We start from the raw sequence: 27,079 nt of genomic DNA, 5'->3' as shown, positions 1-27,079 counted from the left end.
CCACAAGCAGCTGCGTCATGTGTTTGTACATGCAGGTATAATCATCATGAGTGATCTCCTGTCTTCTGACTTGATGGGGATGATTTCCAGTGAAAAGGCCAAGGTTGGCATGACAATGTAAGATTAAGATGATTGGTGGAATCTGAACTTGTTTGATCACCTCCCTCATGAAGTAGATCCATATTGCAAATCATCAAAACTTATCTGAAGTTTATCACACAGTGCAGCAATAATGTTGCTTTATAGAGCCCTTGAAAAACTAGTTTGAATTTAATCAAGTACACACTTTTAAAAGGAATTGCAGATGTGAATGTTATAAAGACCTGATGTGATTGATTCTTGCTGCAGATAATTGTGAGTCCATAGTTAATTGAGAATCCAGCCTTTTTATATGTACCTTCTTCATTTCACAATTATATGTATCACTGCACCATTGTAGATTACAGAATGTAAAGTACTGTATGTATTCTGACATTTAAGTTGTCTCACACAGCAGAGAAAGACTGAACTAACAGGCTCTGATCACCTGGACACAGTGATTAACGTTCTGTTTGAGAGCAAAGTTATGACGTTCTGATGGGGAAACCACGAAGCTAGACTTACAAAACAGCTCTTAACTGAATTCAGTACAATATACAGTTGATCACCTTAGAATACATATGAAAGACTGACATTCAAATGACAATGCTTTCGTTCTTATTTTAAGTGATGCAAACATGTATGGGTATGATTACAACCAATGAAATCAATTGGAACAGGTGTCATCCTCTTAGAATTTTAGCTCCAACAGCATTATTTGTTTTTATTCAATATAACTCCCCAAGTGTTGACATGGTTCTGATATGACAAAATCCAAATAAAGCACTATAATGTGACAGCCTTTATGAGCCTGATGCACAATTGTTCAGAAAAGGAGTGACAATTTGCAAAGTCATCAGATATGTGGCTAACCACAACATCTAATAAAATGAAGGAAATACTCATAATATATTAGGCTTGAGGGAGACTTACGTGACATGCTTTCCTGTCTCCCCGTCCAAATCATTGTGTGCTAATGTAGATGTCACTCAACATCATCTCTTACTGTTCAGTACTTTTTCTGACACTTGGAACAAACTGCTCTCACAAACAACTAAATCAAGACACGTCAACAATAATCAATCCTCAAAGTAATGTATTTGTCCAACAGATGACATGCAGCAGTACATTTTTCCATGTGAGAACCTTAACCCCTTTCTACTGATTGAGATGTGGTGTGACAGAGAACGTTGAAAACCTGTACTTTCAGAATGACATCCCATGTAAAAATCCAACCAATTGGTAGAACTAAGTGGTTCTCAACCAGGCATACTAGCACCTATCTGCAGAGGCTCCTTGAGAAGACTCATGAGACCATAGCCTTACTGGTAAAAATGTACATGAGGGGGTACTTCAGGCAGAGAAAAATGTACTTGTGGTAGAGTAACCAAACAAGGTTGAGAACCCAGCCAGGTCACCATTCGACATCCACCCATGCTTAAGGGCGTCGGGAGATGACGTGGAAACCAGCCACTAGGGGAAGAGCAAGCGCTGTTACCTTCAAGTAGGTTTCAGTTCGGCTAAGGCGTTGTGGGCGGGGATGGCAGATGGGCGTAAAGGAGCCCGCATCCTTCCCAGCCGACAGTTAGGAAGAGTTTGTGCATATTTTGTTTGTTTTGGACTTAGGAAGATTTTTTTCCCCCCCGCCTGTTCGGCAAGCCGAAGTCTACGCCCCTTCGTCGGTGATTGGTCAACAGTAGGGATTCTTCAATAAAGTCTGTTGTCATTCAACGAGAGATGACTTGTTTTCACGCACATTTCATTGACAAATACTGCACCAAATATCTTAAATAGATATCAAATTGTGCGACTAAGATCTCTTCGTTAAAAATGTGAAAATGAATGACATTTAGTTTTTTGTTTCTTAGAATGACTATTTTGAGAAAGTATATACTGGCTACAGTGTCTAAAAATGGACCAACAGTACTATTGATGCATTTTTCTCTTTTTTTTCAAGCGAAGGTCTTTTAAGAGAGTATGCAAGCTCACTCGTTCGGTTCACCTAACCGACTTTGGCTAGGCGCCAGCCTAACTGAAGCATGCTAACGCCGTAAGCATCTGCCTCTGGTGCCAAAGGTTGAATTGTCAAATCCAGCGATAGAAAGTTTTTGTATTTGTGTTTTAAGTGTATCCCAAACCTTAACCCTTACAGTGAATTCAGAAAGTATTCAGACCCCTTGACTTTTTCCACATTTTGTTACAGTACAGCCTTATTCTAAAATGGATTTAAAAAAATGGATTGAGGGAAATCTACACACAATACCCCATAATGACAACACAAAAACAGGTTTGTAGAAATGTTTACAAATATTCAGACCCTTTACTCAGTACTTTTTTGAAGCACCTTTGGCAGCGATTACAGCCTTGAGTCTTCTTGGGTATGACGCTACAAGCCTGGCACCTGTGTATTTGGGGAGTTTCTCCCATTCTTCTCTGCAGATCCTCTCAAGCTCTGTCAGGTTGGACAGGGAGCGTCGCTGCACAGCTATTTTCAGGCCTCTCCCTAGATGTACGATCGGGCTCAAGCTAATTAGGATATAAATAAACAAACTACCACTCTCCCTCTGCCAACGATTGAGGACACTGCCACTCTCCCTCTGCCAACAATTGAGGACACTGCCACTCTCCCTCTGCCAACAATTGAGGACACTACCACTCTACCTCTGCCAACAATTGAGGACACTGCCACTCTCCCTCTGCCAACAATTGAGGACACTGCCACTCTCCCTCTGCCAACGATTGAGGACACTGCCACTCTCCCTCTGCCAACGATTGAGGACACTGCCACTCTCCCTCCGCCAACGATTTGAGGACACTCACACTCTCCCTCCGCCAATAGCAACTGAGGAAGACAACAGGTACAGCCAACGATTTGAGGCTGTACCTGTACCTATTCCCCTCTTTTATAAAGTTACTCGCCCTCATATTGTCAGACGTTGGTTGGAGATCTGAAGACAAGGTTGGTGGGCAGTGAAAAATGCTTTTGTAAACTTTTTGCAGTAGGTCTAATGTGTGATGACCTAATGTGTTCCCGCTGGGCCCACCCATAGTAATAATGTATACACACAACTGTAAGTTGCTTTGGACAATAGCATCTGCTATAGCATGTATGATATGATATTGCTGGTTTCACATATTGTATGATATTATATTGATGGTTTCACATTGTCTGATATCATATCCTAATATTTCTAGAATATCATGCTTAAAATAAAACCTATTTCTTAGCAACCCCCACCATTCTTGCACTAACCTGTGTCTTTTATTACTAGTATTAATTTAGCTGTTTTTTAAATGAAGTTTTACTTGCAATGAGTGTGACATGTGGTTGCCTTACCGATCATTAGTTGAATGGTCTGTGCTATGCAGAATCCTTGGACTGGAAGTTTAAATGTAAAATTGTTAAGCAAATGGTTATGGTTAGGATATGTGTTAAATGAGGCAGCATGCTTTAGTTCTGCTGGCGCCTAGACGAATTCGACTATCCGAACCGAGTGTGCTACTTCAAGACCTACGCTTGAAAAACGAGGGGGAAAACATGTCAATAGTACTGTTTGTCCATTTTGAGACACCGTAGCCAGTTACACTTCGTCAAAATAGTCCAAATTCATCGAAGACATCCCAATAAATATGTCATTCATTTTTCGTTTTTACCGAAGAGATCTTAGTCGCGCAATTGTACATCTGACTAAGCTTGTGTGTGCAGTATTTCTCAATGAAAAAAATTGCATGAAAACGAGTCGTCTCTGGTTGAATAACAACAAAGACTACACTGAAGAATCCCTACTGTTGACCAATCACCGACGAAGGGGCGTAGACATCGGCACCGAACTTCGGCTTTCCTCCAGAAAAAAAATGTCGTGTGCCAGAACAGCCGAACAATCCCTCACCGAAGTCCAAAACTATCACAAATGTCGTCATAATATGTGCACGAACTCTACAGAACTGTTTCGCCTGGGAAGCAAGTGTTTTACGGTAGGGACGTCCCAAGGAACCCATATAGCACTAATCAATTTGAGTTCGAAACAGGACACGTTGATTGGATAGTTCATGTACCTGCGCAGCCAGACGAACGAAGGGTTCCATTAGTTACCACAGCCACAAAGTAAAACTTGGTTATATCGTAAAAATGTATTTAAAAAAAATAAAAAATGCTTATCAGTTTCAAATCACATTTGAATTAGATAAATGGGTGGGGCTTATGACTTTGGCTGTGTCAACTAGTGACGACCCAGTAGGAAAGCGAAAGAGACCAACCAGCTAAAGGCGAGCGTGCGGCTATGTTGAATTGTCATTTTATTTTTAAAGAAGAGACAAAAGAGAGACAAGTCGGTGGGTTTCACGAAACTGGAAGCAGATAGCGCTAACCAATTTGAGTTCGAAACAGAACACGCTGATTGGATAGTTAATGTACCTGCGCAGCCAGATGAACGAAGGGTTCCATTAGTTACCACAGCCGCAAAGTCAAAATTGGTTATTGCATAAACATGCATAAAACAATTGCTTAATATTGTTAGGCATACGGTTATCAGGTTAAAACCACATTTTAAGAAGATAAATTGTAAAATGGGCGGGGTTTATGTCTTTGTGGCTGTGGTAACTAGTGACGACCCAGTAGGAAAGCGAAAGAGACAACAAGCTAAAGGGGAGCGCGCGGCCATGTTGAATTGTCTTTTTTTTTTTAAAGAAGAGACAAAAGAGACAAGTCGGTGGGTTTCACGAAACACAAACAGTATCATAATACTTGGAACATTTGCTTTAATTAAGTTAACGAGAGAAGACGTCCGATGAACATTAAGGTAACATGTTGTATTTGTTTGAAGTAGCTGATAGTGCATGGGCGCTACTCGACTGCCTAGGAGAGTCTACCAGTCAGGCTACGCTTAACGTTATTTATTATAGTTAGCTACTTAGCTAACTAACCAGCAATGTTTGCGACGCGAACATGCTAGTTATTTTTTATTTTTTTTTACTTTATCAAATCTGTCGACTGTCTAAATCGTCAGCCTCAACTCGAACTTGTGTCGTGAAGTTACTGTTAGCCTCAAAGTTGTCAGTCAAACTAACTCAGCCCAAAAACTTCGATTAACACGTTATCACAGCTAGCTAGTTAGCTTGCTAGCTAACTGTAGTTAACTAGCTAACTTAACATCTCTAACTTGTTACGTTGGCTTAACTAATCTACTTTACCGGGCATTTAATGCCACTAGGTAGCTAGTTAGTATCCACGTAAAGTGTGCCTACGGTTAACGTTACTGTGGTCACACAACCAATCATTAGTTAGCCATCTAACGTTGCTGGTTAAGCAAATGTGGGTCTGTTGGCTGCTCAATTTATTCATTGTCTCACGAGTACACTAATCACCAACTCGGAGCTAACGTTAACTGAACTATTTTGTTGAGCTCAGTCGTAGTTAGCTAATGTAGTGTTTTATCACAGCCAACTTGTGTGTAACTAATGTGTGCTCGTAACTTCTTAAGTTTTGGATCTTGTTAAAACAGTTTTCCTGCTTTGCTTTTGCCCCAGACCAATGCACTTGGCAACTCGCTAACTACACTTATTATATCGACCGTTTTTACCACGTAACCTAACTAGCTAGCTAAAAACCTTGCTAATCTGTCCAGTTAGCTAGTTACACGTTAACTAAAATGCTCAAGTTTATCGCTAATCGAGTCTTATCTGGAAATTAACATGTTCTATCATTTAAAGTACAGTCCTAGTCATTGGTTGTTTTTGTTTAGAAGTTGAGATTTGGTTTCATTAATAATTTAGACATGTAACATTGGTGTTTTTGTCCTTATGATGTATTGTTGGTTTCGTGCAGGTAACCTGGAGTTAAATGCAACTAAGTGTCAGCTTCACACCTACCACAGCAAAAGAAGAGCACAACAGCAGAACACACATTGTGACTGTCCAAGTGAACAACACAAAGGGTTGGAACTATTACCCTCAGTGTTTTGTATAAGTCATTTTTTGAGGTTGCCAATAGCAAAAATAATTGCCTCATAACACACCAAAAAACACACCAAGTTGAAAGACTCAGAAACATAGGAATAGTCCATGTGAATCAGAGGACAGTACAGGTCTGTTTAAATGTAAAAGACTAAAAGCACTTGAGACTCTAACAAAGAAACGTACGACGACTTCAGTCCAGGAAAAAAGCTTAAAAGATCTTTGAACATAGAAACAATATTTAAAACTTAACAGGTTGTTGTACACAGAGAACTTCAGAAAAAGCTATTTTCACCAGGAATAAGACTGCTTCAGGATAATTTACTTTAGATGTTTGAACTCTGAATTCTGAAACATGTTCACATAGGTTTGTTTTTGAGCGGATATATGATCAATTTATTCATATAAATGCTAATTTCTCCCTTTTTGGGGAGCGTCTTGTAAATATACAATTTTCGTACGCCAGACTCTTCTTTTCAAGAGGTCTGTACGTATAAGTGTATACATAAATTCTTTAAATTAGAAATCCTGAAAACAAGGTTTTAGTTTTTCTTTGTGAGCTAAATAACACAAGGACATTAGTTCCACGAGTGGAAAAACAAGATCTAAGGAAACATTGAACAATAAAGTTTAGCTTTACACTGTGAGTGACTAAGGAATTGGCAGACTGAAGGAAAAGCTCTCTAAGCCATGTCTACAGCAAGAACGGAGAACCCAACATCCATCATGGGACTGAACAAGCCCAATGGGCAGTTTAGAGGACCACTCAAGCCAGTTGGACTAACATCAGGATCCCTGGCAACTGCCCCACAACCAGATGCCCACCAGAAAGGGGGTAACATTCCCCAGGGCAGTGGGGGTATCCGGTTTGGCGATGACTGGAAGAAGTGCCTGCAGCTTCCACAGAAAGACTGCAGATTTAGAACATCAGTAAGGCCTAGTGACACATTCACAGTTTAACAAAGCAGGTGCATCAATCAATAATGACCCTAGCTTCAACCTTGACTGTCTACTCTTTCCCCAGGATGTGACATCGACCAAGGGGAATGAGTTTGAGGACTACTGCCTGAAGCGGGAGCTACTGATGGGGATCTTTGAGATGGGCTGGGAGAAACCATCTCCTGTACAGGTGACTTCCCTCTGCTGCTCTGTCCATGACTTTTTTGGAACTTTGTTGAATGTGTGTTAGTGTTTGCTCATGTTTGTGGAACGGTCTCTCACCAACCTGTGTCTGTCTGTTCCCCAGGAGGAGAGCATCCCCATTGCTCTGTCAGGAAGGGACATCCTGGCCCGGGCTAAGAACGGCACCGGGAAAAGCGGAGCCTACCTCATTCCTCTCCTGGAGAGGATAGACCTGAAGAAGGACCACATACAGGGTGAGAACTGCACCAGCTGCTACTCAATGCCCTTTCAACATCAATCCATGTGATCTCATTTGCTTGTTTTAATCAATTTTGGTACCAAGTCCGTGTATGAAATCTGCCTTACTGTTTTATGATTAATTTGGCCTATTGTGATGTATTCACCGGTGAATACCCCTATGTAGTTGCCTGAACAATTCACTAGATTGATGCACAAGTAAGCACACATTCAGTGTATGGAGAGGGCATTACTACGGCTGAGTACGCCTGGTGGGACAAGGAATCTCTGACATATGGACAGACCCACTGTCACAAACCTAACGCCCACACACAGTGTGCTGTAATAGAGCTTGACCACAAGGGAACAGCATGCCACAGATTCATAATATGTCAAGGCCACTTGAGTTTAGTGAGTTGGATAAATTCCATTCAGTTAAGCCAGTGCGTGAGCTATTTACCATTCAGTGAAAGTTATAGGTTAATTATTCCAATTGATTTGTGGAGATTGTTTTTCTCTTGTCACTCATTCCCCAAACCCCTTTTTCTCTGCTCTGTCCTTAAATTTCTTCCCCTCTCTCCCCTTCCTCTCTTCTCTGCAGCCATGGTGATGGTTCCTACACGAGAGTTGGCCCTGCAGGTGAGCCAGATCAGCATCCAGGTGAGCAAGCACATGGGTGGGGTCAAGGTCATGGCCACCACGGGAGGCACCAACCTGAGGGACGACATCATGCGTCTGGACGAGACTGGTAACTGCTACGGGGGAGAGGCAGTCGAAAGGGTTAGAGTGGCTGTAGTGTAGTGGCCTCACCAATGTGTGAAGAATTGCAGCTGATCATAGCTCTACAGACATTATGGATATTGTTTGCTTGTGTGACTGACACTTTGTTACTTTAACTTTAAATCTAGTTTGGCTGTCGATCAAGCGACTTGCCCATGTTACACAACAGCACATTGTGCAGCTCCTCATTATGTGCCTTTATATACTGCACTTACTAGGGCTGTAATGATCAGTCCCCGATTCAAATGTTTGATACACTACATGACCAAAAGGATGTGGACACCTGCCCGTCGAACATCTCATTCCAAAATCATAGGCATTAATATGGAGTTAGTCCTCGCTTGGGGCAGTTGGCATTCTCCTGGTATCTGCCAAACCCAGATTCGTCCTTAGGACTGCCAGATGGTGAAGCTTGATTCATCACTCCAGAGAATGCATTTCCACTGCTCCGGAATCCAATGCCATCGAGCTTTATAACACTATTCCAGCTGACGCTTGGCATTGCGCATGGTGATTGATCTTAGGCTTGTGTACGGCTGCTCGGCCATGGAAACCCATTTCATGAAGCTCCCGACAAACAGTTCTTGTGCTGACGTTGCTTAAAGGTAGTTTGGAACTCCACAATGAGTGTTGCAACTTACGCACTACCACTTCGTTGCTGGGCTATTATTGCTCCTAGATGTTTCCGCTTCACAATAACAGCACAAACAGTTGACCGGGGCAGCTCTTGCGAGGCAGAGAATTTAAGAACTGACTTGTTGGAAAGATGGCATCTTGTGACGGTGCCACATTGAAAGTCACTGAGCTCTTTAGTAAGGCCATTCTACTGTTAATGTTTGTCTATGGAGATTGCATGGCTGTTTTTATACACCGGTCTGCAACGGGTGTGGCTGAAATGGCCAAATCCACTAATTTGAAGAGGGGTCCACATACTTTTGTGTGTGTGTGTATATATAGTGTATGAGTTGTTTGGTCCGCTGTAATGATAGGTTCCTGATTCAAATGTTTAAGATATGAGTGCATTGATCCGCGGGACCCCAAACCGATCCAAATGTAGCATGCATTGTCAGAAAATCTATTCAAACGCTACAAATCGCCAGAATTTTTTATTTTTGCTCAAATTACTGTCTACCTTCTGAAAATACCTAATATTCTATGGCAACTGTGTTGTCTCCTTCAGTGTTGAACTAAGCATTTAATTATGTTGACAGTCATTGATCTAGAAGTAATTTTGCATGCCCAACAACCCCAGTCAATATCAGTAGCCTAGTCAAACTGCGTCCTATGTTCAGCTTCGCACGCTGACCAACGATGGGTAGGTCTATTCCTGATCTGGTATATCTGCGACTCACCTTCAGCATTCAAATGTTTGTAAAATGGCTTGCTCTATATTATCCTTTATTAGTTGAGTGAAAACCAACTACAGTTTCTAGGTTATTTTTTTAATCAAATGCACTTTTGAAAGGGTAGGTAGGCTACATGCTGATTAGGGCATACATTCTATTTCATTTGGATTGTTCAAGTTCACTATCAGCAGTAGTTTTGCTTAAAACAATCTGTGTGTAGTCATTTTTAATGTGTATATGGTAAAAGTTGGTAATTTCATAACGAGGACAGCAATCACTTTTTCTACCTGTACTACATGGTCGAAGCTAGAGAAGAATACAAGCTCACTCAGAGTCCGTTAACTTCCAAACGGTCTAAATCAGGGGTATTCAACTCTTACACTACGAGGTCCAGAGCCTGCTGGTTTTCTGTTCTACCTGATCATTAATCGCACACGCCTGGTGTCGCAGGTCTAAATCAGCCCTGATTTATTTTGTTGTGCTATATATTCATTGGCTATGTCATAGCAAGATTTTTTAAATCAGTCCCTGATTTAGAATGAATAATGGGAAAATGCAGTGGAACTGACTTCAAGGTCCAGTGTTACGTTTCAGAAGTCTAAACCGGCTGATTATGAGACGGGTGAAACCAAAGTTGTGCTATTTATTCATTGGCTGTGCCATAGCAAGATTTTAAAAATTATTTATACATTACTAGCTCCTCTAACGCTTAATCAGCCAAATGGACATTCATTAGTGGGTGATTTTCCTTATGGCTCAGATCAGATGCCTACAAGCATCATTTACACACAGCCTAGTGGTTAGAGCGTTGGCTGGATCGAATCCCCGAGCTGACATGGTCAAAATCTGTCGTTCTGCTCCTGAACATGGCACTTCCCCGGTAGACCGTCATTGTAAATAAGGATTTGTTATTAACTTTTAACTAGGCAAATCAGTTAAAACCTCTTAGCGCACAGATCCCGATTACGGGATCAAAATCGGCAACATCTGAAGTTGGAGCACGCCAAATTCAAATTACAAAATCGGAATTAAACATTCATGAACATACAAGTGTTATACATAATTTAAAAGCTTAATTTCTTGTTAATCCAACTGCGTTGTCCGATTTCAAAAAGGCTTTACGGCGAAAGCATACCGTGTGATTATCTGAGGACAGCGCCCCGCATACAAAAGCATTAACTTTTTCCAAACCAGCAGAGGCGTCAGAAATAACGATAAAATAAATCGCTTAACTTTGAAGGTCTTTCTCTGTTTGCAATCCCAAGGGTCCCAGCTACGTAACAAATGGTTGTTTTGTTCGGTAAAGTCCTTTATATCCCCAAAAAGTTGATTCGGTAATCCACAAGTTCAACATGCATACAAAGGAATCGCAAACGTTACCAATAAACTTCGTCCAAATAAGTCAAACAACGTTTCTACTCAATCCTCGGGTACCCTAATATGTAAATAAATCATCAAATTTAAGACGGCATGTAGTATGTTCAATACTGGAGATGAATAACGGGTGTGTGCCCTCATCCACGCGCGCCACAAGACTACAGTCAGACTATTGACATCTAGTTGAAGCCATAGGAACTGCAATCTGGGAGCTATTTATTTGTATATCCTATAGACAAGTGTTGAAATAGTGACCCCCCCCCCCCAAAAAAAAGTCTGGATGGATTTTCCTCGAGTTTTCGCCTGCAATATCAGTTCAGTTATACTCAAAGAAATTATTTTAAGTTTTATAATCTTCAGAGTGTTTTCTATCCAATGCTACCAATTATATGCATATCCTGGCTTCTGGGCCTGAGTAACAGGCAGTTTACTTTGGGCACGTCATTTATCCTAACTTCCGAACACTGCCCCCTAGCCCTAAGAGGTTTTAAATAAAATATAAAAAGCTCATGAGCTCCATCTGCAGCAGATTTTAATTTAGAATGGAAAATGAATGTGTTTATGCAACAGATGTTAGTGCATCGATATGTTCCTCTAATCCAGGGGTGGGCAATTCTAGTCCTCGAGGGCCTGATGTCAGTTTTACACCAGTTAACACGCCATACTCCAATAGTCACCTTGGGCCGGATTCACAAAAACCTTAAATTTCTTAACTACCATTTTTTTCGGTAACTGTAGACTTAAGAAAGTTAAGCAAATTTGCTATTTCTCAAAATTATTGGAAATTAAGGTTTTTCCTAAGTTTCTTTCTAAGAAGAAATGGGATTCTTGAGAATAATGCATAAGTACATTTCCAAGAAGAAATCCTAAACTTTAGCACAGCTAAACCCTTGTCTTGAGACAAATGGATACTTTTGTAGCCATGAACATTTTCTTGTGCCACAGTTGGCTACCGGATATTTAAATACAACAAGAATACAAAGTAAACACGCATTAGCTAGCTAGAAAGTAATTAACAATATATTACAATATTCTATTAGTGTTAAAATAGCTAGCGCTATCTCGTCAATTTGCAAAGAAGAACATGTCTAACGTTAACGTCAGTAGCCATGTTGGCTAATATGTCTTTACACGTTAGCTAGCTAACTTACCGGTCGCGCAGTCCCTCTACCACCATCTCTGATGGACGACACCTCCTCCAGCTGGTCCACATGAATGGTCTCTCAGCCCCCTTTTTTTTTTTCGGCGTCACTGTCCCTTGCCATACCCCCGACGGCACAGACACTCGGCCACTCAAACCCATCCTTTATTTTTGGTCTCTGCAGTGACTCCGCAGTTATCAAGTCTCCCCAACAGCAACCTTTTCCTGGCTGCTATTTCCTTCATCACTTAATCTTTTTTCTTGGTTATCCGTTTATGATTTTGATATAGCTAGTCTGGTGGCTATAATGTGTGAAGAAAAATAACCAAATCCGATAATCCCTGTCACATAGGCATATTTATTTGTTTCAAGCACATCACTAATATCAATGCCACATGATATTTACAAAGTTCCTAAGAACATTGAGGAATTGCATTTACAAACTATCTTATGAACTTACAATTTTTTTCCTTAAACTTATGTTTTTTCATAATGTTTTGTGAATCTGGCCACTAATCTTAAGTTTAATCAAATTGCATTCTAATCAACTGTGTTTTCTAGGGATGGTGTCACACATTTTCTCCAATCAGGCCCTTGAGGACTGGAGTTGCCCACCCTTGCTCTAATCAAACCGAGTCACACTGAATCGTTTCAAACTAATACGTATCGTACCTGTATCGGAGACAATTTGTCTGGATGCGTAACAAATCGTCTTAAAAGGGAAAGATGCACATCCCTAGCACTTAATGTTTATTTTCATTCTTTTCTCTATCTCGTCCCTTGTCTCTCAGTGCATGTGGTGATAGCCACACCAGGCAGGATCCTGGACCTGATAAAGAAGGGCGTGGCCAAAGTGGATAAAGTCCAGATGATGGTGATGGATGAGGTGAGTGCCGCTGGTTGTTTTATTAAAGCGGCATATGTTATGAAATCTGGAAAGTGTGTGTGTGTGTATGTATGTGTGTATATATATATATATATATATATATATATATATATATATATATATATATATATATATATATATATATATATATATATATATATATACACACACACAAATAAATAGATTTCGTTTTTCTACAGGAATAGTATTGGTTTAATAAGCCAAGTGAAAGTAGCCCCACTTTGCCACCTGCTGTCCCTTTTTTCAGGACCCTGTCCCTTTTTTCAGGACCCTGTCTTTAAAGATAATTCGTAAAAATCCAAATAACTTCACAGCTCTCCATTGTAAAGGTTTTAAACACTGTTTCCCATGTTCAATGAACCATAAACAAAACTTAATGAACATGCACCTGTGGAAAGGTTAAGACACTGACAGCTTACAGACGGTAGGCAATTAAGGTTAGTCACAGTTATGAAAACATAGGACACTAAAGAGGCCATTCTACGGACTGTAAAAACACCAAAAGAAAGATGCCCAGGGTTCCTGCTCATCTGCGTGAACGTGCCTTAGGCGTGCTGCAAGGAGGCATGAGGACTGCAGATGTGGCCAGGGCAATAAATTGCAATGTCTGTACTGTGAGATACCCAAGACAGCGCTACAGGACGGACAGCTGATCGTCCTTGCAGTGGCAGACCACGTGTAACAACGTTTGTACCGGATCGGTACATCTGAACATCACACCTGCGGGACAGGTACAGGATGGCATCAACTGCCCGAGTTACACCAGGAACGCACAATCCCTTCATCAGTGCTCAGACTGTCCGCAATAGGCTGAGAGAGGCTGGCAACAACGTCGCCAATGGGCACAAAACCCACAGTCGCTGGACCAGACAGGACTGGCAAAAAGTGCTCTTCACTGACGAGTTGCAGTTTTGTCTCACCAGGGGTGATGGTCAGATTCGCGTTTATCGTTGAAGAAATGAGCGTTACACCGAGGCCTGTACTCTGGAGCAGGGTCGAGGTGGAGGGTCCGTCATGGTCTGGGGCGGTGTGTCACAGCATGAGGTTGTCATTGCAGGCAATCTCAACACTATGTGTTACAGGGAAGACATCCTCCTCCCTCATGTGGTACCCTTCCTGCAGGCTCATCCTTACATGACCCTCCAGCATGACAATGCCACCAGCCATACTGCTCGTTCTGTGCGTGATTTCCTGCAAGACAGGAATGTCAGTGTTCTGCCATGGCCAGCGAAGAGTCTGGATCTCAATACCATTAAGCACGTCTGGGACCTGTTGGCCCGGAGGGTGAGGGCTAGCCCTCCCCCCAAGAAATGTCCAGGAACTTGCAGATGCATTGTTGGAAGAGTGGGGTAACATCTCACAGGAAGAACTGGCAAATCTGGTGCAGTCCATGAGGAGATGCACTGCAGTACTTAATGCAGCTGGGGGGCACACCAGATGCTGACTGTTACTTTTGATTTTGACCCCACATTGTTCAGGGACACATTATTAAATTTCTGTTAGTCACATGTCAGTGGAACTTGTTCAGTTTCTCAGTTGTTAAATCTTATGGTCATACAAATATTTACACATGTTAAGTTTGCTTAAAATAAACGCAGTTGACAGTGCGAGAAAGTATCTTTTTTTTGCTGAGTTTAGTTAATGTGCTGAGGCTGCACTCAACTGGGTCATCAACAAATGTGTCCTGACTCTCTCTCTCTCTCTCTCTCCAGGCAGACAAGCTGCTGTCTCAGGACTTTGTGGTCCTGATCGAAGACATCATTAGCTTCCTGGCTAAGGGTCGTCAGATCCTACTCTACTCTGCCACCTTCCCCATCAGTGTGCAGAAGTTCATGGTGAGAGGACTTTCCATGATAACTGGGGGCTAGAGTACGAGAACAGGGGGAGACCAAGGGGGAGATGTGCATGGAGATTCAATGAGAGAAATTAGTCTGAATTAAAAGTTGACGACTGAATTGTCTTTACTTTCAATTGCAATATGTTTACCCCTTTCCCCCTCTCCAGGCGAAGCACCTTTCAAAGCCCTATGAGATCAACCTGATGGATGAGCTGACACTGAAGGGCATCACCCAGTACTACGCCTACGTCACTGAGAGGCAGAAAGTCCACTGCCTCAACACCCTCTTCTCCAGGGTGAGTGTGTCGAAAGCTGTGGAGGTAGTTTGAGCTACATACAGTGCATTCGGAAAGTATTCAGACCCCTTGACTTTTGTCACATTTTGTTACTTTACAGCCTTATTCTAAAATGGATGACATAATTTTCCCCCTCATTAATCTACACGCACTACCCCATAATGACAAAGCGGAAACGTGTTTTTATACATTTTTGCAAATGTATTAAAACATAAAAAACATACCTTAAGTATTCAGACCTTTTGATGGGAGACTAGAAATTGAGCTCAGGTGCATCCTGTTTCCATTGATTATCCTTGATGTATAAAACAACTTGGAGTCCACTTGTTGTAAATTCAATTGATTGGACATGAATTGGAAAGGAACACACCTGTCTAGAATTGTCCGTTGCGCTCGGAGCCAGGATTGTGTCAAGACGCAGATCTGGGGAAGGGTACCAAAAATGTCTACAGCATTGAAGGTCCCCAAGAACAGTGGCCTCATCATTCTTAAATGGTTGACTCTTTCTAGAGCTGGTCTTCCGGCCACACAGCAATCGGGGGTGAAGGGCCTCGGTCAGGGAGGTGACCAAGAACCTAATGGTCAATCTGACATGGGAGAACCTTCCAGAAGGAAAAGCATCTCTGCAGCATTCCACCAATCAGGCTTTTATGGTAGTGGCCAGACGGAAGTCACTCCTCCGTAAAAGGCACATGACAGCCCGCTTGGAGTTTGCCAAAATGCACCTAAAGACTCAGACCATGAGAAACAAGATTCTCTGGTCTGATGAAACCAAGATTGCACTATTTGGGCTGAATGCCAAGCGTAACATCTGGAGGAAACCTGCCACCATCTGTACAGGTAAGCATGGTGGTGGCAGTACCATGCTGTGGGGATGTTTTTCCAGAGGCAGGGACTGGGAGACTAGTCAGGATTGAGGGGAAAGATGAACGGAGCAAAGTACAGAGATCCTTGGCGAAAACCTTCACCCCAGTCTGACAACCTGCTCCAGAGCATTCAGGACAACATTCCAAGAAGACAATGACCCTCCGAACACAGCCAAGACAACGCAGGAGTCGCTTCGGGACAAGTCTCTGAATGTCCTTGAGTGTCCCAACCAGAGCTCGCACTTGAACCTGATCGAACATCTCTGGAGAGATCGAAAAATAGCTGTGTAAAGGTGCTTCAACAAAGTACTGAGGAAAGGGTCTGAATACTTACAGTTGAAGTCGGAAGTTTACATACACCTTAGCCAAATTCATTTAAACTCAGTTTTTCACAATTCCTGATCTTTAAACCCAGTAAAAATAGGTCAGTTAGGATCAGCACTTTTTTTAAAGAATGAAATGTCAGAATAATAATAATAGTGCTTTTATTTCTTTCATCGCTTTCCCAGTGGGTCAGAAGTTTACATACACTCAATTAGTATTTGGTAGCATTGCCTTTTTAAATTGTTTAACTTGGGTCAAATGTTTTGGGTAGCCTTCCACAAGCTTGTGAATTTTGGCCCATTCCTCCTGACAGAGCTGGTGTAACTGAATCGGGTTTATAGGCCTCCTTGCTCACACACGCTTTTTCAGTTCTGCCCACAAATGTTCTATAGGATTGAAGTCCGGGCTTTGTGATGGCCACTCTAATACCTTGACTTTGCCACAACTTTGGAAGTATGCTTGGGATCATTGTCCATTTGGAAGACCCATTTGCGACCAAGCTTTAACTTCCTGACTGATGTCTGGATGTTGCTTCAATATATCCACATAATTTTCCATCCTCATGATGCCATCTATTTTGTGAAGTGCACCAGTCCCTCCTGCAGCAAAGCACCCCCACAACATGATGCTGCCACCCCCGTGCTTCACCGTTCGGGATGGTGTTCTTCGGCTTGCAAGCGTCCCTCTTTTTCCTCCAAACATAACAATGGTCATTATGGCCAGACAGTTCTATTTTTGTTTCATCGGACCAGAGGACATTTCTCCAAAAAGTACAATCTTTGTCCCCATGTGCAGTTGCAAACCGTAGTCTGGCTTTTTTTATGGCGGTTTTGGAGCAGTGGCTTCTTCCTTGCTGTGCGGCCAATCAGGTTATGTCGATATAGGACTCAATTTTTACTGTGGATATAGATACATTTGTACCTGTTTCCTCCAGCATCTTCACAAGGTCCTTTGCTGTTCTGGGATTGATTTGCACTTTTCGCACCAAAGTACGTTCATCTCTAGGAGACAGAATGCGTCTCCTTCCTGAGCGGTATGATGACTGCGTTGTCTCATGGTGTTTATACTTGCGTACTATTGTTTGTACAGATGAACGTGGTACCTTCAGGCGTTTGGAAATTGCTCCCAAGGATGAACCAGACTTGTGGTTTACATTTCTTTGTGAGGTCTTGGCTGATTTTTGTTTGATTTTCTCATGATGTCAAGCAAAGAGGCACTGAGTTTGAAGGTAGGCCTTGAAATATATCCACAGGTACACCTATTGACTCAATTCTTTAAAATGATGTCATGGCTTTAGAAGCTTCTGATAGACATCATTTTAAAGAATTTTCCAAGCTGTTTAAAGGCAGAGTCAACTTAGTGTATGTAAACTCCTGACCCACTGGAGTTGTGAGATTATTTCACTGTCTAAACAATTGTTGGAAAAATTACATGTCGTACACAAAGTAGATGTCCTAATCGACTTACTAAAACTATAGTTTGTTAACAAGAAATTTGTGGAGTGGTTGAAAAGCTAGTTTTAATGGCTCCAACCTAAGTGTATGTAAACTTCCAACTTCAACTGTATGTAAATGTGAGGTTTTTAGAAATGTTAGCAAATGTATAAAAGGGTGTGTTTGCTTTGTCATAATGGGGTGTTGGTGTAGATTGATTAAAATTGACCCCCCCCCCCCCCCATCAATCTTAGAATATGGCTGTAATGTAACGGTGTGAAAAAAATCACGATGTCTGAATACTTTGACTGCACTACTTGCTTGATGAGTAACCTTGAAGGAACCTTAGGTCCCAGAGATAGTGCCTCATGTTTTGCTAGATACTAACTCAAGGTGGGTTGGAAAAATGTGTTCCGTAACTGGTCCTTTACATACCCAGTCAAAAGCTCAAACTCTTTCATTCCTAGAGATATTGACAAATAGGAGAGCAGGAAGCCATGTTTCCTTCATCTGGGTCATCCATCCATTCATAATGAGTACGTTGTCTCATCACTGTGTCTTGTTCTCCAACAGCTCCAGATCAACCAGTCCATCATCTTCTGTAACTCCACACAGAGGGTTGAGCTGCTGGCCAAGAAGATAACCCAGCTGGGCTACTCCTGCTTCTACATCCACGCCAAGATGATGCAGGTCAGCTCAGCCAGCCCAGCCACTTGCACTTTATATGTAGACCGCATGGAATACCTTCTCATTAGACAGTGTGTAGATCTATGTAGCCATGTTTTTCTAACCCTTGCACTGGTTTTGCCTTTGAAACAGGAGTATAGAAACCGTGTGTTCCATGACTTCAGAAACGGACTCTGCAGGAACTTGGTCTGCACTGGTAATGTATTTTACTCTTGAGTTGAATGATTGCTTGATTTCATTTTTTTATAATTTAAAAAAATATATAACTGATAGACTGTTAAATTCTCTTGCCTCCCTGCTTAGATCTGTTCACCAGGGGAATTGACATTCAAGCGGTGAACGTAGTGATCAACTTTGACTTCCCCAAGAACGCTGAGACGTACCTGCATCGCATCGGCAGATCAGGTGAGACCATCCACTGCATTTTCATCACGCTGTCAAATAAGACCTACTGGAACATCATGGTCTTCTCCAGCTACCATCTGCTTTTCTCCTGGGTAAATAGTGTCAAATATAAGCCTGTTGCCTATTTTTAACACCTTTTCCAGGGCGGTTTGGTCACCTGGGTCTGGCCATCAACCTGATCACCTCTGAGGACCGCTTCAACCTGAAGTCCATCGAGGACCAGCTGGTGACTGACATTAAGCCCATCCCCGGCAGCATCGACAAGGGTCTGTACGTGGCCGAGTTCCACTCTGCCGACCCAGACGCAGAAGACGAGATCAGAGGCAAGGGCGGCGAGTTAAGCGCAGCATAAATGGTAAGGTTTGACCATGTATACAGAGATGAGTCTCCCACTAATAGAAAGGACTGTAGTTATTTCACCTTTGTTTATTTCATATGTTGAGTCCTTTGATTCCTTGCTGGTCAGTGGTCATAAAACAAAGTAATTGGGGGCATTAGGGCCTGAACTGAGAAACGGTTCACTCATGTTCAGCCTGATAAAAGATTCTCGGTGGATAGGATTGTTGAATAGGCTTTGCTTCTGCTTTTGCAATTTGATAACATTGGTTCCTAACTGGAGCCGTATCTCTTTTCCAGGAGAACAAGAGGCGTCTGGCATTCATCACACCCATCCCCTGCTGTGCACAGATGTTTAGTTTCTGACCGAATATATAAAAAAATCTACAGGATGCATCCCCCCCCCCCCCCCCCCCCCCCTTTTTTTTTCAGAAGGGGAAAGTTTAAAGCAGTGGTCAGTTTGTTTTGGCACAGTTTACAGCTGTTTTTTAAACAACATGATATGCATCTAACCTGCCAACTGTCAATCATTTCAGTCTGCGGTTTTTCTGTATTGTCAGTGTATCACTGTAGTGGCTTCTTATACAGTCACATTTCATCATTTCCTGTTGAAAAGGCCCTCGCTTGTCAGGTTCACTTCCTATAGACTTATTTCTGAGCAGATGACTGTTGAGGAAACCAAAGCTGAACATGTTGATTAGGGAATATGGATTTACTCAAAAAACCAAAAGTACCCCCTCTGCTTTAACGGCTGTTTGGGGGAAAGCTATCATGGTGCTATACGGTGGAAATACGAATAGAACTACATTTTAAAAGTTTGTTTTTAAGTGTTCGTGCTGTGACTTTACATTCATATATGAAAGGCACCTACATGAATAGTTTGTCGCAGACGCACACGGATGAGTCCAATGAGTGTTGATTAGTTTACTTATTGTTTGTTTATATTTTACAGCCTCCTTAGTGGGCTATGGCACCAGACAGACCTGTAACTCTTTGGGCAACAGATCCCTTGGACAAGGAGATGATGGCAATAGAACCTGACATGAAGAGCCTGTATCAACAGGGCAAACTTTTTATTTACATACACTGGTTGAAGCCAGTCATCCTATTCTATCGCTCTGACTCTTCTGTTCATCTCCCGCACTCTTAACTCACTCGCGTGCCTTAATCTAACCTCCGCTCTGTGTTCATACTGTACATCTGAAAGGATCTGTCTGTGTGAACCAGAGCTCCAGGAAGTAGCTTGAAAGTACTAAAAAGAGCTTCTGGTAATGTGTTTAGATCTCACCTCAAGTCAGTGCTTGTTTTCTCAGCTTCCCAGAACTCCCCTCAGTGTTTTTAATATGTGGAGTAGTTGAAACTGATCTAAGGTAAATTTTGCATCCCCTCTCCTAGTGGTTAATATTAGGATTTGGGGATGAAAGATCTAGGGTCAGATTTTCTGTAGCTTTTCAGAGACACCAGGGAGCAGAAATGGTCACACAGGGTGGGGGACCCTAATCTCTAACTCAAGAAGGGATTTGTTACACTACTGGCAATTGTCGTTGAGGAATCACAGCATTTGTCATATTTTTTTCACAATTGTTATGCAGTGTATTTTTCCTCTTTCGTACAGCTATATTGGGTAGTCTGACAGGACTGGTTGTGTTGAGGGAAGATTGTAGCAGTACTCTCATTGGCCAAAGTACAGATCTACTTTTAAAAGGATAAAATATTGCCAAATACAATCTTGTCTTATAGCGACAACCCTAACAGATCCTACAATCTTCAACATTAGAGTTGTAGCAGATGGCTGGCCTCTGTTTAGTTTAGCACCAGCAGAACCGAACAAGGACCATTGTCATGCATTATTTAAACAGCCTACAATACTGAGCACTGTTTCCCCATGTCTGGCTCTGGAGTATCCCTGTAAATACTGGAGTTTATTTAACTTATTCCATTGTCAATTATCCTCAATTGAGGCACTTGAGCACTGAAATGGGACTTATGATTTGAGCATTGTCAAGTGTCTGTGTTTAACCAATTAATAACGTTTTATCTCAGCACACCAGCCGCCCGAAGCAACAAGCGATAGCTTTGGGACGAGGCTATAAAATGGACAAGAGAAGCAGCATTTGCCAGGGGTACTCCAGGGCCGACTATGGTAGACTTGACAATTTTTTTTCTTTTTTCTATCCATCTTATTTGGTTTGAGTAATGCTCCTGTTGTTTTGTTGGCAGAGGTCACCTGCTTAGCTAAAGTGGTAGGAGGATGGCTAAGCAAAGTTTATTCTCGTGCCAATTGTGTCAATGCCAGCACCTTTGAAGGAATCAAATAAAGGCCTGCTGATTCTCTATCCCTGTGACTAAGTTTTTGTGTGTATTGGTTCATCACACTGAACGTTGTGTTTGTGTCAAGTTACACATTTTCAGTGGTCAGCTAACATTGTGGGAAGTATGCATAACCTATTTGGCATAAGCCTGCCATGAAACTAGCTAAATGTATACATTTAATTTGCTAGGTCAGATGTGGTGTTAATGATAAATTGGGAAAACATTCAAGATACCATAATATACAGTACCAGTCAAAAGTTTGGCCACCTACGCATTCAAGAGTTTTTTTTTTTGCTATTTCCTACATTGTAGAATAGACATCAACTATGAAATAATACACACAGAATCATGTAGCAACCAGTGAAGTGTAAACAAGCCTAAATATTTTAGATTCTTCAAAGTAGCCACCCTTTGCCTTGACCGCTTTGTACACTCTTGGCATTCTCTCAACCAGCTCAATGAGGTAGTCTTAAGCAGTTTCCACATGCTGATCACTTGTTGGCTGCTTTTCCTTCACTCTATGGTCCAACTCATTTCAATAGGGTTGAGGTTGGGTTTTTTGTGGAGGCCAGGTTATCTGATGCAGCATTCCATCACTCTCCTCCTTGGTCAAATAGCCCTTACACAGCCTGGAGGTGTGTTGGGTCATTGTCCTGTTGAAGAACAAATGATAGTCCCACTAAGCGCAAACCAGATGGGATGGCATATCACTGCAGACTGCTGGTTAACTGTGCCTTGAATTTGAAATCAGTGTCACCAGCAAAGCCCCATCACACCATCTCCATGCTTTATGGTGGGAACCACACATGCGGAGATCAACCGTTTACCTACTCTGTGTCTCAAAGACACAGCGGTTGGAAAATCTTAAATTTGGACTCGTCAGACTAAAGGACGGATTTCCACTTGTCTAATGTCCATTGCTTGTGTTTCTTGGCCCAAGCAAGTCTCTTCTTATTGGTGTCCATTTTTGGTTACATGATTCCATATTTGTTATTTCATATTTTTTATGTCTTCACTCTTATTCTAATGTAGATTTTTGATCTATTTTTTTAACCTGGAGTAGGTGTGTTCAAACTTGACGGGTACTGTACATTCTACATGTAGAAAGAATCACAGGAAGACGAGCACTGTGTAGGAAGATTACCCTGGGAATGTCTTACCTCATGGGAATGAATGAAGCAACCGATTGGAAGGCGCAAAATAAGCCTATTAATGTCGTATTCAGGTGTTAGTCGGAAGTAGGAAACTCGTAAATGTTGGACTTGCTAACTGGCTGTAGTTATACACGTGTTGCATTCAAACCATACCTCAGTGGTGCAGCAACTTAGTGTTCAACTAGATAGTAGATCAGTCATTTCAGAGTTACGACTAGGACATGAACCCAGCACAACACGCAATATTTAGGATTTTCCTAGTAGTTGGATGTGCTGGCCAATGGTGGTTGAGTTTGTAGGTACACTACCCAATCCATGTGGTTATAGGGGATGGAGGGCGGGCCTAAACGTGCACCGGAAGGTTGTGGTTGAAAGTTGCCGGTGTGTAGCTAGAATTACCGCCGGACACGCACGAACAGTCAACGTGAGTAGCTCGCTAACACATTTGAAGGACAGTTACATGAAACGGACAACTGTAAAACCGATGTCTTTATTACAGATAGCTGATGGTGTTACAGTTTGGTTGTCAGAAGCATGTACAGTGCTGCAATTGTTATCGCTAGCAACATTAGCAAGCTAACGTTAGCTCAGTCAGTAACCGTCAGTCAAGTCGACCAGGTCTCAGAGCATTTCGTATTATTCTGTACGTACATCCGAGACACTCCATTAAGTATGATACAATATCTTACGTTTGGTATGGTTCCATAAGACAGATGGTTCCTTAAGGCCACAACGAAAGGGGATGGTTTGGGTGGGCATTTGCTATCTAGCTAACGTTACGTGTTTGGCTTAAATACACGTTGGCCTTGACCTAGCTGTGTTAGTCTTTGTCCCAGTTAATGCATAGAGTTGGATAGCTAGCCACTATAACTATTAACATAATATCAAGTATCTCACCCCTTCTCTCTCTCTCATCCTGCTTCAGCATGGGCAGTGTGTTGGCTGCCAGCTCCCCCCCTCCCCCAGGCAGTGGTGTTGTCCAGGGGGCCCCTGGGTTGGTGTCTGCCCCCCCAGGGTTCTCCATGCCCTCCGTCCCTCCCCCCACTGTCCCCGGACAGCCAGCGGGTGAGACGGGGAGCCCCCTCCCCAACCCTGGTACCTATGAGGAGTGTCATCGCAAGTGCAAAGGTAAGGATCATACACAGTCATGTCATGCGGTACGACATCAGAGTTGTACAGGTGCATCTTTCCTGTTCGAATAGACTGGGCAATGACATGGCAGATTTTATGCTCTTTTTTTATTTGAGAGGTGTGTTTTTCCTCTGACGTAAAATGTTTTCTGTCCCATATTTTAGATTGTATTAAATGTTAAAATTGTTTGCATTAAATAGTTTCATTTTTAACCATAGACTTGGACAACTCTAGTGCCCAAAAGGCAGATTTAGCAAGGGCATCACCATTGATGACTTTCACCATTTTTAAATCAACTGGTGGGGCTATTGGTTAAGGAAGGATCACATAATTCCTTCCAGGTCATCAGGAGGGATCAGCCCATGAATTATACGTGTGAGCAAACATTCCTAAACTGCAGGTGGCAGTAAATCGCCAACCTTTCCTTTATACCTGTTAAAACAACTCACTCCATGTGGCAGATTGCACCCTTTCAGTTTGTTTACCAACTCAGTTAGTAAAAGATGAAAATGCACTACTTCCAAATGGAGATGGCCTCAATGGCGGCAACCTTTCTCTCACAGACGCCATAATGGGACCGATACAAAGTTGTGTCCTCTAACTATCTCTGGTTCTAACGTCATTTCAGAGGTCTTCCCCATCCAGTTGGAAGGAGTGCGACTGGTGGTCAACAAGGGCCTGAGTAATCACTTCCAGGTCAGTTGTGGAGCTAGAGGAATATATATTCTAGATGCAGCCACAGTCAGTAAGTTGAAGTCAGCGTTAGTATGCATTCTGTGCGAGCTATTATAAAATGAAAAGGAACTATCTAACCCTCAAGGCTGTAAAGCTCAAGCTGATGATTGTCCTATTTTATATGGATCAGAATACTATATTGTTTGCCACTTTATTGGATGTCTGCTGTATCTGTTCTTCAGGTCAGTCATACAGTCACTCTCAGCACCTTGGCTGAATCTGGCTACCGGTTTGGTGCCACCTACGTGGGCACTCAACAGACAGGACCTGCTGAGGTAAACTGTCACTTGACTGGTCTGGAAAATGTCTCTCAGCCACTTTATCCTAATATTATTATGTTCTAATAAAATTGTTGATGTACGTGTTGAACCCCCCCCCCCCCCCCCCACACCCCCAGTCCTTCCCAGTCATGGTGGGAGACATGGACAACACCGGTAGTCTGAACGCCCAGGTTATCCACCAGCTCACCAGCGCTGTGCGCTCTAAAATAGCCATCCAGGTATGTCACTGTGAAGAGCGGGGAACGCCACACCAGGATCAGGAAGTTTATATATTCAACTTACTGTTTAATCTGTCCATTTCCAATAATGCGTTTGTTATTTCAACAGACTCAACAGCACAAGTTTGTGAACTGGCAGTGTGACATGGAGTATCGTGGTGATGACTTCACCTCTGCTGTTACCCTGGGCAACCCAGACGTCCTCCTCGGCTCTGGTAGGATTGTTTTCTCATCAGGCTTCACTGGTGGTCCATGATGCTGCAAAACGACCCATCTCTCCTACAAGCACATTTGTGTGGAAGCTTCATCACGTACAGCAATAATGTTCTTGTTACCCAACCTTTTGAACACATGTTATGATGGCCTCTGTAAACAGAGTGAACAGGCTGGTTATTATTCAGACATGAGTCCTTTATTCTTGTGCTCTATTGTAAGATCGATGATGATGAAGTTGCTGTCCTCAGGTATTATCGTGGCTCACTACCTCCAGTCCATCAGTCCAGCCCTGGCGTTGGGAGGAGAGCTGGTCTACCACCGGAGGCCTGGGGAGGAGGGAGCAGTCACCTCCCTAATGGGCAGATACACAGGTGAGACCCACTCTGACCCACACCGCACCACCTCACCTTCTGTTAGAGCCAGGAGTTTTTTACTGGTCAGGTCACTGAGATTAATATTCTTCTTGTTTTTCCTCCAGGCAATAATTATGTTGCCACATTGACTCTAGGAGGTGCTGGTGCTCATGCAACGTACTACCACAGAGCCAATGACCAGGTACCCAAACTAAGCTATCCTATCACCTCTACCTTGCCCCCAGTCTAGACCACAAAACTCCTCAAGCTTTAGTGTGGATCACTGTGCAAAATAGTTGGAAATCCACTGGTAACCTACCATCTCTAGACCATGACTACAGGCACAGTACCATCCCTCACCTATGAGTTGAGTGCTTAGTGGAAAGTCTGAGGCCATGCCTTTACTGACATGGAGTTGTTAGCCCACTGAAATACTTGAGGCTATGTAGCACCACAGTGCTAGATCTGTTTGTGAGACCATCTTGTTGTCCTACTACCAACTCAGCTGCAGCTGGGGGTGGAGTTTGAGGGCAGCATGCGGACGCAGGAGACCGCAGTATCGTTTGGGTACCAGCTGGACCTCCCTAAAGCCAACCTGCTATTTAAAGGTAAACCACTGTCTGTACTTCTACAGCAAAGCCATTCTTTCAGACCTTAAGGGTTCATTGATCCATTTGTCATTGATTGTCCAGAGTTCATCCACTTGTTGTCCCATGTCTGAATTATTTCCTGATCATTCCCTCCCCTCCATCCCTGTCTCCAGGTTCGGTAGACAGTAACTGGGTGGTGGGGACGGTCCTGGAGAAGAAGCTGCTGCCTCTGCCTCTCTCCTTGGCCCTGGGAGCCTTCCTTAACCAAAAGAAGAACAAGTTCCAGTGTGGCTTCAATGTCACCGTCGGCTAGACCTCCACAGACCTCCTCCAGCCGCCTCCGACACACTGGGCCATGCTTGGACCAGCACAGACACACAGTCCTGGGCTTGTCATGTATGTATCTACTGGATTCAGAGACTCTCCTATAACTGTCAATTGTGGGGCAGAGAGTGAGTGAGGGGGTTACTCTATACCAAGGAGCTAGGCCTACATATTGTAGCACAAGTCTATTTCCTTCTGGTATATATGTGATACCCAACGAATAGAGAGCATCAGGTGATGCAGTCCAACATGTGATTAGACAAATATTGTCGCTGTCTGATAACCGTATCGCAATTTTTTGGCAATTTCCAAACAAAACAAACTTAACAGTAAAATATAGCCCTATTTTTTTCCCCTTAACGAATATATATAGTTACTGAACTTCAGAAGCATTTTGAATAGATTTCCTTGGTCCTAGAGTCATGAAATGTTCAGAGTACACTGAGTGCAGTTACTGCTTTCAATATATGTAATAGAAATTGGCAGAAATGGAGTTGAGGTTCACCAGACCGTGACAATATGATTATGAAATGCATTTAGAATCATAAATAAACAACTTTTTTATCTTTGGTTTTTGATGACGTTGTTAAAGACCATTAAGGACTGGGTGTGTGTCCGTGTGGTGCTATGAATGAGAAGA

The 27,079-nt window shown here is 42.5% G+C and overlaps 2 protein-coding genes across 5 annotated transcripts; both read left to right on the top strand.

Annotated features, from left to right (window-relative positions):
- Positions 1-3,681: 3,681 nt before the first annotated feature.
- Positions 3,682-21,460, top strand: LOC129837774 (probable ATP-dependent RNA helicase ddx6). 4 transcript variants are annotated; one of them, XM_055904217.1, is made up of 13 exons: positions 3,682-4,053; positions 5,903-6,960; positions 7,055-7,159; positions 7,277-7,406; positions 7,991-8,137; positions 12,825-12,919; positions 14,653-14,775; positions 14,945-15,073; positions 18,270-18,386; positions 18,516-18,579; positions 18,687-18,788; positions 18,932-19,143; positions 19,425-21,460. In XM_055904217.1, exons 2-12 carry the CDS (start codon positions 6,721-6,723, stop codon positions 19,138-19,140), a joined length of 1,461 nt encoding a protein of 486 aa, XP_055760192.1. In that variant the 5' UTR covers positions 3,682-4,053; positions 5,903-6,720; the 3' UTR covers positions 19,141-19,143; positions 19,425-21,460. The 4 variants fall into 4 exon arrangements, with proteins under 4 accessions (XP_055760192.1, XP_055760191.1, XP_055760190.1 ...); XM_055904215.1 differs by lacking the exon at positions 3,682-4,053 and adding an exon at positions 4,680-4,877; XM_055904218.1 differs by lacking the exon at positions 3,682-4,053 and adding an exon at positions 4,688-4,787.
- Positions 21,461-21,560: 100 nt separating this feature from the next.
- Positions 21,561-27,009, top strand: LOC129837776 (mitochondrial import receptor subunit TOM40 homolog). The gene is made up of 10 exons (XM_055904219.1): positions 21,561-23,015; positions 23,517-23,719; positions 24,351-24,418; positions 24,640-24,732; positions 24,855-24,956; positions 25,066-25,171; positions 25,421-25,543; positions 25,651-25,727; positions 26,031-26,133; positions 26,289-27,009. The coding sequence occupies exons 2-10, from the start codon at positions 23,518-23,520 to the stop codon at positions 26,426-26,428; spliced, it is 1,014 nt and encodes a 337-aa protein (XP_055760194.1). The 5' UTR covers positions 21,561-23,015; position 23,517; the 3' UTR covers positions 26,429-27,009.
- The last annotated feature ends 70 nt before the right edge of the window (positions 27,010-27,079 follow it).

Source organism: Salvelinus fontinalis, chromosome 38 (genome assembly GCF_029448725.1).
Source record: "Salvelinus fontinalis isolate EN_2023a chromosome 38, ASM2944872v1, whole genome shotgun sequence".
Lineage (NCBI taxonomy): Eukaryota > Metazoa > Chordata > Actinopteri > Salmoniformes > Salmonidae > Salvelinus > Salvelinus fontinalis.
Note: the sequence above shows the minus strand (reverse complement) of the source record. Positions and strands in the feature narration are given on the sequence as shown.